The sequence below is a fragment of the Calliphora vicina genome, chromosome 1 (assembly GCF_958450345.1).
Source record: "Calliphora vicina chromosome 1, idCalVici1.1, whole genome shotgun sequence".
NCBI lineage: Eukaryota > Metazoa > Arthropoda > Insecta > Diptera > Calliphoridae > Calliphora > Calliphora vicina.
Window position 1 is genome coordinate 151,214,555 of NC_088780.1, and position 12,678 is coordinate 151,227,232.

At 29.0% G+C, this 12,678-nt stretch overlaps 1 protein-coding gene across 1 annotated transcript in view; it reads right to left on the minus strand.

Moving 5' to 3' along the window:
• Positions 1-12,678, minus strand: part of Ser (Serrate) — a 139,528-nt gene that overhangs the window by 29,010 nt on the left and 97,840 nt on the right. Inside the window, exons 6-8 of the mRNA XM_065516162.1 lie at positions 9,897-10,030; positions 9,525-9,700; positions 5,482-5,800 (exon numbers count right to left, since the gene is read on the minus strand). Of these exons, the coding sequence (XP_065372234.1) occupies positions 5,482-5,800; positions 9,525-9,700; positions 9,897-10,030 (629 nt within the window). The remainder of the gene's footprint in view (positions 1-5,481; positions 5,801-9,524; positions 9,701-9,896; positions 10,031-12,678) is intronic.

Below are 12,678 nucleotides of genomic sequence, written 5' to 3' on the forward strand. Positions count from 1 at the left end.
ATAATAATTTCAATCAAATAAAAAAAAAATTAAAGCTGTAAGTTTAGTGGTTTCTTTTTTATAAACATATATGTATGTTAAGAATTTTTCGATCTCACTCCTTAGTTGTTGTTAACGAATTTCTTTGAAATTTGCATTCTAAAGAGTTTTTTTTTTTTGGAAACTTGTGGTGTTTTGTTTTTTTTTATGAAGAAAAATGAAACACGAACGCACTTTGGCGAACGTGTAAAGTCAAGTTTTTGCTTAGAAGAGTGTTAGTTTTTTAATTTACAAGACACATTTAGATAAGGAAATTTTGTGTTAAAAAGAATTTGGTAAATTGAAATGGAAGTTTTTTTTTTTTTTTGGAAAACAAAAGGTACAAAATGAAAAAAAAATTGGATTTAAAGTTGTAGGGAATGAAACTGCCGGAAAATTGGGATAAAAATAATTTGTTTTGATTTTCTGAAACAAATATTTTTGATTTTCTTGAGAAACGAGGTTTTATTTAAATATCATGTGATAAAATAAAAAAAACGTAAGAAACAAAGAATTTTTATCAACTATTTAAGCCAGGATTTACATCAATCATTCCACAATGTATGCTACATACACTTCTTCATTTGAAGATTTAGCTACAATATGTCCTCCTGCCTGTGTGTGTAAAACACGCTGCCATACAAAAAACAAAAACAACCCTAATAAGCTACATGTATAATATTTATCATTGTCTTAGGCAGTTCGGTATTGAAAATCAATTAAATTGGATTACTAGAATAAAAGTTATAAACCAAAATTTTAGATAACCTCAAAAAATTTTAGATTTTTAAAGAAAATTTTAAACATTGTTACTAACGCTAAGCTGATTGTGGTAGTGTGAATATGTATGAGTTTTAGGTGTATTCGTATGAGTTTGTGGTTGTAACAGATCTGCTGAGGTCGAGTGTTCTTTACCTGGGAAAAAACTTTCGGTTGATATAGCTGTTGCTTAGTTGACAATATTTGGTTGAGTAAGACTCGTGTAGTTCCGGAGCCAAGATTAAATTGACATGGAAACAATTATGTTATTGTAAATCTAAGATTCCAAAAACTATGTAATACATACTTCTTGAATCTTATAAAACTCTATGTCAATTTAGCTATATCCGATTTTCTGTATGTGTAAACCACGCTCCAATCTAAAATACAAAACCAAACTTAATGAACTTCCCCCAGAATATTTATCATTGTCTTAGGTTGTTTGGTATTGAAAATCAGCACAATTGATTTACTACAATAAAAGTTATGAACCAAAATATGAGACGATCTCGAAAAATTTAATGTTTTTAATTAAAATTTTCAAAAGTTATTATTAATGCTTAGGTTGTTGTTGTAATGTAAATATGGATGAGTTTAATGTGTACATTGAATTTTGTTGTTGTTGTAACAAGTCTAATGTCTTCGAAATTTCTTTCCTAGGGAAAAACTTCCGGTTGATACAGCTGTCGCTTTGTTGACAATATTTGGTCGAATAAGACTCATGTAGTTCCGGAGCCAAGATCTAATTGTCGTGAAAACAATTATGTTATTGTACATCTAAGATTCCACAAACTATGTAATACATACTTCTTGAATCTTATAAAACTCTATGTCAATTTAGCTATATCCGCCTTCTGTGTGTGTAAAACACGCTACAATCTAAAATACAAAACCAAACTTAATGAGCTTCCCCCGGAATGTTTGTCATTGCCCTAGGCTGTTTGCTATTGAAAATCAGTACAATTGGTTTACTACAATAAAAGTTATGAACTAAAATATGAGACAATCTCGAAAAATGTTCAAAACTTCTTGTTAATGCTTAGCTTGTTGTTGTAATGTAAATATGGATGCGTTTATAGTATACAAGGAATTATGTTGTTGTTGTAACAGGTCTATTGTCATCGAACGTTCATCCCTGGGGAAAAACTTTCGGTTTATAAAGCTGTCGCTGAGTTGACAATCTTTGGCCCTATGGGACTCGGATAGGTGCCGAGCAAATATTCAGTTGTTAACATGAATTTTATTTGTATAATTCTAGTTTTAATTGGAACTAACTTAATATTTAGATCCATCAAAATTTTCTATTTATTTTTTAATAGTTTTTTTTTTGAATTTTATTTAAAAACCATATGCTCCAGATTACTTTGTCGACCTTGTCGTTTGAAATAAAATATTCCCACTAAAAATAATTGTCCTAACAGCATTTTGCATACCAATCAAAACCATATAAATCTTAGTTAAAGCCAAGTGTAAAATTATTATTTTGTTTGCTGTGTTCATCAGAAATACCCCACACCTATATTTTCTTTATTAAAAAATATTTCAAATTTGTTCTACTTAATTTTACGTATCAAAAACTAATCAGGTTACTTACTAAACAACTTGAAAAATATATTGTATATACAACAATCAAGTTTGTTTCCTAAGTATTGAATTTGATTGTAAATAAACAAAAAAAAAATAAGAAAAATGTTTGCATCAAAACAATTTAATAAATATTTTATTACCACTTGCTGCAGTTGTTCTCTTTTAATATAATTCCAAAATACAAATTCACAAATTCATATTTACACCAAACAAAAATACATAGTATTGCATGTTCACCAAAACTATGTTGAGTAATAAAATGTTTTTTTTTTCAAACAAAAATATTCGCATGCAATAAACTCAAATTCAAGAATTCAAAAAAACCATAAAATTATTAGATGGCAAACAACAGCTTTGTATTAAGATTTTTTGGTTTGCATAATTACCACACACCAAAAACAAAAATGTTAAAAATATGAACAACACAACACGTTAACTAAATTAGAGTGTTAGTTTATGTATTTGTAAACCAAAAAAATAAAAAACGAAGACAGTAAATTAGATTCATAATAAATTTTTGTTTTAATTTATTTTAAATGTTTTAATTCGCAAGTACAACCTGCATACTCGTATTTGATTTTGTTTAACTCTTAATGAAATTCACGCAATGTTGTAGAAAAAAAAACACTTATTTATATTCGAATTTATATTTAATTCAATATGTAGTAGATTTTTTAATATTTTTTCTACTTTTTTTTCTTATACTAGAGTGATAGTAACACAGAAATCCTAATAAATGCTTTTAACTAAATTGTATAATTTTAACAAAATCAAATGCAATTTAGTTTAAAAAGAATTCATAACAAACGGTTTGTAGAAAACAAACTATAAGTATGAGTACAATATTTACAATTTTTTAAATCAAATCAAGTGAATGCACATGTACTCGTATGTAGGCACTACTTAAACAGTGGGATTGAAGTAAAAAAAATGTTCTCAAAGCTATTGATTAAAGAAGCGTCCTATGCAGGAAAAAATGCTGCTGATGCACATCGATTGTTCACCAATGCTTATGGTGAATGTGTTCCATCGGTTTCTGTGTTTCAGAAATGGTGATTTTGACACGGCCAATCAGTAACTTCAAAACGTCTGGAAGCAGCAGGATTCATCCAAAAGCTGGGAAATTGGGTACCATCAGAATTGAAGCTGAAATACGATTTTGAATGTCTATAATGATGCTTGAACGCTATAAAATAAAATCATTTTTGCAGCGAATCATTTCTAGCGATGAAAAATGGTTCCATGTGGCCGAACAACCAGATGAATCGACACCAAAGCCAAATATCCATGGTGCTAAGATAATTCTCTGCATTTAGTGTCGGCAAAAGGGTCCTATATATTATGAGCTGCTGAAATCTGACCAGACCATCACAGGGAACCTGTACCGAACGCAACTGATTCGTTTGAAGAGAGCATTGGCCCAAAAATGCCCAGAATATTCAGACAGATATGAAACCGTAAAAAATCCACGCCATTTCAAAGGTTTTTGTGGATTTTATTGGAAGTGGTTAGTTTACTAACCACCCTGAAGGTTGGCATTAAAAATAATTATGATAAAAATTTACGTCTCACATAAATTTTTTGGAAATCGAATATTTTTGACTAAATTTTCTGACCAAACGAACGAAATAGCAAAGTAACACTGAATTCGATGAACAATAAACACTCTGTGCTTTTTTTATTGAATGCGAGAAAGTCTCTTAAAAAACTGATTTTAACAATATTTTCAAATTAACGGCAAAGTTTTGCAAAAAAACATAAACATGACTTCAAAAAATATAATTGTTTAGAAAAATGTCAATACCTTCCAATAAACTATGTTTTAAAGACTATAGAAAAGGTGGTTAGTAAAGTGACCACTTAACCGCAAAGAGTTAAAAACTATTTAGAATGAAGTGGTTGGGAAGTTTTGCCTCACCCGCTTTATAGTCCAGACCTTGCCCCATCAGACTACTATTTGTTTCGATCGATGCAAAACGCTCTCTCTGGGATACGCTTCACTTTGGACCAGAGTATCCGATATTGGCTTGATTCATTCTTGGCCTCAAAAGATGAGCAGTGCTTTTGGCTCGGAATTCATATGTTGCCAGAAAGATGGGAAAAGGTCATAGCTAACAATGACCGATACTATGAATCAATTTATATTGTACAAAAGCTAAAAATTTAAAAAAAAGTCCGCATTTTTAAGTCATACATTCAATAAAATTTCTGTTTTTAGACTTGACCTTTTATATAATCCATCATCACTCGAATTCAATAAATTTCTTAAATTGCGTATGATTGGAATACATACAATTCCAGTAAAAAAACAGTGTATTGTTGGATAGCTACTCAAATATAGCAAAAAGAGCTACTGAAATATAGCAATTAAATAGTACAGTAGGGAAGATTTTTGTCATTTTCATTTTGGAAACATTTATATGGTGACTAGTTGAAATAATGGATCCGGAAAGATAAATATCTTCAATGAAAATATTTAAGCTTACTTTTGAGGAAAAAAATGGGACCATTTTAAAAAAAAAGTCAATAAATTTTTGATTTCTAAAAAAAAAAATTTAAATTTTTTATTTTTTAATTTTTTTTTGGAAAGATTGAATAACTAGCTATTTATGCAATTTGGGACACATTTTGCTAAGAACAATAGGTAATAAGTTACATGGATGAGAAAAAACACCTGCTTGGCCAAAATGTCAAAATTTGACAACCTCAAATTAAAGATTTCTCGACCGAACTTGTTGAAAATTGTGTCTAAATTAATATTCAAAAGGACTAACTGTGCAAATTTCATCCCGATCGGTTGACGTCGATTTCAAATTTCAAAAATTGCTACACTTGACATGAAATCCCCCATATATAAATAATAATGGGTGAACAAGAGAATTTTTCCTCATAACTTAGCAATTTATGAACTGATTGGGAGTATATTTAAAAATATTTTGTGAATTTTATCTATTTATCTTATATTTCTAAATCTATTTAATTTAAATTGAGAATGAAATTTTAACATTTGAATCACTGTAAATCAAATCTAAATCCAAAACACAAAAAAAAAATTCAAACATCAAACAAAAAAACTAAATAAAATAAATAAATAAAAAAAATATAAATTCAACTTACTTATTTCACATGTTGGACCTGTCCAACCGGGTACACAGGCACAAGTGAATTCCGAGACTGGTGGAATTTGTTGGTGGTTATAGTTTGTATTACTAATAATGCTGCTGCTGCCGGTGCTGCGTCCACTTGCTGTATTATTACTGTTGTTTAATGATGACGTTAAAGCAGCTAAGATGGAAGATGATGATGACGATGATGATCCTAAACCCAATTCTAGCAGCGGTAAATTATGTCTACTAACTGGTTTCCCCATCGACGAACTCATGCCACGCATTTTACGATACATTGGCAAGGCAGTTATATTTGGTATTTTTGATTCCTGCAAAAAAAAAAACAGAAACAGAAAAAAGGAAACTTAGCATGAACAAAATATTTTAAAGGAAAATAAAGAAAGAAGTGGCCACAAAACCCATCGTATGTGCTTACGATCATCATACATTTATTCATTTATTTAGTTGCATTTCAAAGCCACAGTCAGAAAAGATGTTAATATCAGTATTTTAAACAAAATGAAAATTGTAATAAACAGCGTGGAAGCACTCACTCATGGTAACACATGCATTATTATAAACTTCGGTTAGTCCCAAAGACAGACAGACAGGCCAGTCCAAATTTTGAATAGTTAAGTTGTGTGTGCTTTTACTCATATTTAAGCGGATGATTTTGTTTTTTTTCTTCTTTCTTTTCCTTCATTTCTTTGCCATACAGTTTTGTTGCACGGTTGAGGCATTAAATTAATAATAAAATTGTAATAAAGATTTGTACTTCTTTGTATGCATTATGAATACACAATGTTTTTGTTTTTCTTATTATTAATATTAATAAATATTATATTATAGTGAGCTATAAAACACATATTACCTATAGCCCCATATCTATTATAAGTATATTTGTATGATCATAATTGTTTATCTGTGGTACAGGAGGGAAGTCAATATGTATGGTTATGGCAGTTTAAGTGCTGTTAAAGTATATTTAGATTTTAATTTGTTTTCTGTTTTTCACCATTACATGGTTATGGTTATAATTTGCAGGATTAAAACTAAATTATGATTATGAAATTATGTTTATAGACATTTTTCATTATACTGAACAATATAGTTTTAAAAGAATAAAGCAAATTTATATTAGTTTCGTTAAATAATGTAATTTAATTATGGGAAATTATGGGCTTTGTCTATTCTTAAGCAATCAAATTGACTTCCTTTATTAGAATATAAGGAAAATAAATTAATATTAAAATAATTAATATTAATCATACGCTGAGTGGTTCAACATTGAATGTTTTTCGTTCATAAACCTTTAACTCTTTTAGCCACACTTTTTGTGTATAAGTTTAAATCAAAACAATTGCATTTTTACTTTAATCAAGGTAAGTTTATTATAAAAAGTATGAAAAAATAAATCAAAACATAAAATAACCACCCCATTCCAAGTATTTTTTGTGGAGAAAGGTGGTTAGTTTACTAACTACCGTGGCGGTTATTATTTTTTGACTAAATTTTCTTACCAAACAAACGAAATAGCAAAGTAACACATAATTCGATGAACAATAAACACTTTTTTAATGAATACGTGAAAGTCTCTTAAAAAGACTGATTTTTAAAATATTTTCAAATTAATATATTTATCTAACCAAACGATGATTTCAAAAAATATAATTGTTTAGCAAAATGACATTAGATGCCAATAAACCTTGTTTTAAAGACTATAGGAAAGGTGGTTAGTAAAGTGACCACTAAACCGCAAAGAGTAAATGCTGAGAATAGTTGAAATGAATTCAATTAGATCATAGGTTTATAAATATAGTGATCATTCAACTTGTTATTTTAATTATCAAGTTAATTAGTTATTAAGAATTATTTCAGAATTACATAAATCATTTGGTTTTGTCGAACTGTCTTCCATCAAAAGGTTTACATGAATTACAGAGCGACATAATTTAATTGGTGTATATTAAGGCATTGGCTAAGTTGTTTCAGAAACAGCGGCGATAAAAGCGATTTTTAAAATTTCAAAACAAATTATGGAATATAAAAATAAAAAAATTTGGAAAAAAAATTTGAAAATGTTTTGTACACATTTGCCATTTTTTTTAAATAATTTAGATTCTGAATCTTAAATACCATTTATCCTCTGCTGTAATATTATCTTATGCATTAATTGTGGTTAATTTTAAAACTATTAGTGTAAAAATCATATTTTTGAGGTTGTCTCACATTTTGGTTTATAACTTCTCTGCTACTGAACCGTTTTTACTGATTTTCAATACCAAACTGCTTAGAGGAATGAAAAACATTATGGTTTATTACAATATCATACTTTCCATGTAAGCGTGATTTCAACTAACATCCCAGCAATAAATAATGTTCACTCGGATGCGATTATAGCTACTTACTGTAAATGCTTACATTAATGTGGCAAATAGGTAGTAAAGTAACAGAGACTTTAATGATTTTCATTTTGAAAACGTTACTTCTATCATGTCTTCCAAATACGCTGCAGTAAATGGTTCAATATTTTTTCCGATTAAATGTTTGGAAAAACTTCAATTGCGTTTTTATTAAAATGTTACAGCTTCTTCTACAGCATTCCTTTAAGCATCTACTTTGAGTAACACTATTTTTGCTAGATAAGAAGTTTTATTTCATTGATGATTTGCTGATGAAGTCTTATAATTCGCTATAGATTTCCCGAAATACGAAACCTACCTACACCTCTAAGTATCATGACTAAACCTGACTCAATTTTTCGATTTTACTGATCATAACTTTAGGGTTCTATAAATCATGCAATTTTTCGATTGTTCAATAAATCGATTTTATGCTGTAAATAGTTTAAAATTCGATATCGACATTTTGGTTGGAAAGAGTCAAATAATCGATTATGTAATTCCAAAAAAGTTGACTAACTGGAAAACGTCTTCTATTCGATAAAATTTGAGCGCACGTAGTTATGACTTTATAAATTGATTGTGCAATAGTTAGAACAATCGACTTTAGACTGAAAAAAAGTCGAAATCAACTTTTCATAATAACAATAGCAAAAGTCGAAAAGTAGACTATTGGAAAATGTACTCGTATAAAAGTTGAAATGACTATTTAAAATCGAAAAGTCATGTTTCTTTTTCAACTATAGAACCCAAGTTATCAAGATCGAAGATCGCCTGTTTACATGTACACAACACGAAAGTGACCGAAGCTAAATACAAACAATTAAGAGAGCTATTAAAAGAGAATCAACAAAAGATCATGGAATACTGTACAAAAAATTCAAGCTGAATTTTCTTTCAGAATAATGGCATAAATAATTTTAGAAATACGAACATTAATGATATCAGTATTCAAGTAGTGGTAAGTAGTTGACTCCAATCACATCACCGTATTTAAATAATGAGCTAAATGATCATTGTAAATGTAATTATACTTTGGAAATGGAATTACAAGTCATTAACTTTAAAACTTCAAAAAACTATCAGTATTTTTTAAAAACTTTTTTAGTCTGCCATATTTACATAATACAAAAATCAATTATTACTGAAATCCATCTTGTTTTGAAAACAAATTTTTAACTTACAACCTTGAGACAGTGTGAAATTTACATTTTCCCCTATAAATTTGTTCATATTTTTTTTTAAAACCCTCTGAATAAAGATTACAGAACTGCAAAAAAAGAAAAACCAAAAATAAATTCCATAACAAATTGGCTGGCAGAAAATATTTACAATAATTTTCAATCACGTTTAACTTTGTGGCCTATGACATGCTCAATTCAATCTTCTTTCCTATAGCAAAGCATACAAAACAGCAAGCAGAGTACATATTTGCAAATTTGCATATTTTTAGACTCCATTTAAATAAACCCTTTTATCTGCACATAAATGTAATGATACTCGTATATGCAACTAAGAATGCTCATAAATACAATCTAAAACTCATATGTGTCTGTGATATGATATATGATAGTGTTGTTTAAAATAAAATAAAAACCTAAATAAAAATATAAACCTTAATAATATACAATAAGTATTATTTAAAACTTACCTTAACCGTGCATGAGCCACCATTTTTACATGGTTGTGTAGCACATGGATGTTCTATGATTTCACAGCGCTCACCAGATAAGCCCTCAGCGCAAGTGCAGCGAAATTTATCAGGTGCGGTATTCTCACAAGTACCGCCATGTTTGCAGGGTTCATGAGTGCCACAGTAATTTAAATCTAAAGCAAAAAAAAAAAAAGAAAAAAGAAAAACATATAAGTATAAGAAAATACATAGTACATATGTATAGCAAAAAGAATTTAAATCAAAGTATAACAATAAATATTGTAATGTGAATTATGTGAGCAACATTTTAAGTTGGATTTTAGACAAAAAAAAATAGTTGGTATGTTATTTTAAAGTTCATAAACTTACCTTGATCACATAATATGCCACCCCAATTGGTATCACATTTACACTTCCAGGCTTCACCGTAGCAGGAGCCATGTTTGCAGCCAGGATAAACCACACATTCATTGCATAGGGGTCCCTGCCAGCCAGGACGACAGCTAAAATTAATAAAAAGTAACGAATATAAATTTTAAATTGTTTAAGACAAATTTTAGTTGAGTAATTTAATGTTTTTATTTTTAGGTTATTTAAAGAAACTGAATATAACTGGTCCCCAAATAGAGTGTCCAAAAAACCGGTTTCCGGTTTTACCGAAATAGTGTGTTTTTGAAAAAACCTATTTTGATTATTGTCTTTTAAAAAAACCGGTTTCGGGTTTTGTCTTCAAAAAAACCGGTTTATATTAAATTTTTATTTAATATGAAAAGGGTCTCCTTAAATTTATTTTTATTTGTGGACGCTAATAGGAAATGTGTTAAGAATTGTGTACTAAATCTTCGGAAATTTAACATTTTTGAATTTTTAAAGCTCTATCTTTATGTTATTATTTTATAAATAAATAAATCAATATTTTTAAAAATGGTATCAAAGTTTTGCATAAATATGTTTGATTGAGCATTAGAAAATATATTTCATTAAAACCGGTAAACCGTCTTACAAAAATCGGTTTGTCAAAAAACCAAAACAAAGATGAAAATCCGGTTGACCGGATTTCGGTTTTGGATACTCTATCCCCAAACTAAAATGCTGGAAATTACCACTTATTTTGTGTTAAAATAACTGTTAAAACATGATTTTGGTTTATAAGTTTTTGTTTTTTGTTATGTTAATGGTTGATATTTTTGTTTAATCTCCCTCATTTTAAGTTTATATGAAAAGTCCTTGGTTTTCCCAGAGATAAAATTTTCTTTTAAAAATTTCAATAGTGGACCTTATATGGGAGTTATGACGAATTATGGACCGACCGATCGTCATAAAATTAGGTTGTATGATTTATTTATATATGATACTTATTTCTGTGGAATTTTATATGGATACCAATATTTTTAAGAGATAAACAACTAAAATGTTTCAACCAAGTGTAATATTTGAGTTAAGCAAGTAGTCAATGCATCCCTTATAAGCATTGTCACTAATGTTTGATATCTTGGCTGACTCCAATTTAGATGTTTTGGGTCATTTGACACTTAAGTGCTCCTAGTAGTGCAGAGAGAAGTCAATTAGTTACTTTATACATTCCTGATAACCTAGCTAGAAGGCAATTGTCACTTAAGTGTCTCTAAGTAATCTAGAGTGTAGTCACTTTTAACGTTTATTTATGATATTTTTGTGATTAATTCACACAAACTGTTTTTATACAAATTGTGTTGAAATAATTCTCTTAGGGCCATTATTACAACTTGCCGTTATAGATAAAGTTAACTTTAAGGGTACCATTTTCTATTGCTTAAAGTTAACTATAAAGGCAAGTTGTAATAATGGCCCTTAGAGTTTAAATTCTTTTTGCTTAAGTATACAGCCATCCCATGCAACATAGAGTGAATTCAATTGTCACTTTAGTGTCTCTAAGTAACCTAGATTGTAGTCACTTTAAACGTATATTTTGTACTGCACTGTAGAAAGTAGTTATTTTACCACCAGAAGTAATCTATTGGAAAGTTGTCGTATGAATGGTTTATTTACAGGCAATCGGTTATTATTAAACACAGTATTTGATATCAATTAGCTACCGTAAATGTTAAAATAACTAGTTATTTAGCTGATCAAGTAGCCAGTTAAGTAACTGACTCTATGTAACCGGAATGGTTAGACAGTCTCATTGTAATCCAAATGGGTTAATAAATTCGACTTTTACAACCATAACTAATTTCTTTGTGTGTCAGAAACATTTTTATTTGAAACAGGAAAATAACCTTTCTAATAGGCCAATTCGATTTGCAAATGTTCTGTTTCGAAACACGTGTTTTTCAGATTTTTTTTAGTCGGTCTTCTCAAATCTGGAATACTTTGACTTATAATTTTTAGATTTTATCTTAATTTTGTATTCAAATCTACCCAGTAATTCCTGGAAATGAACAAATTCTGGAAAATTAAAAGTTATTATCTTTTAAAGCTTTGTGCCTTCCAACGCTTATGACAAACTGAATATTAATTGATAGCCGAGGCTATCCATGAAAAAGTGGTGTATTCAACTTACACCACATTTGCTAAATTACTTTGTTATATTATGCTCTGAGCAAAACGATTTTTTTCAGCTCCATCTGCTTTTGAATACCAAAAAGTAGCTTACCCCACTTTTGTATTAATAGTCGGTAATGTAAGGACTATATGTAACACCAGAAAAGCAAACAAAAAAATTTTGGGTTACACCACTTTTGCGCTGATGACCACAAATGATATTTTTTAAATACTCAATTAAGAGTATTAATTGTAATTAAGTCTGGGAAATTCGGAGAGTTATTTTCTTTTAAAGACATTTGTCTTCCAACTACCCTTCACATAAAATATTTGCTCATTTATTAATTGCAAAAACTAAATTTGAATTGATAAATTATAACTAACAACTTTCTAAAAATAAATGCACCCCTTATTTTCGATATCTGTCTTATTTGTTTTTTTGTTAGTTCTTTTTTGGTAACCATATTTTAAATACTCAATTAAGATTACGCCAGGAATATGTAGTATGTTGATTATAAGGATTTTCAGATTAATTTCAAATAAGTTTTTGAGTGCGTGCATGCGTGCTTACAACCTGCTGTGTTGAATTTAAACAGCATACAAATCTGATCAATTTTATTATTTTTTT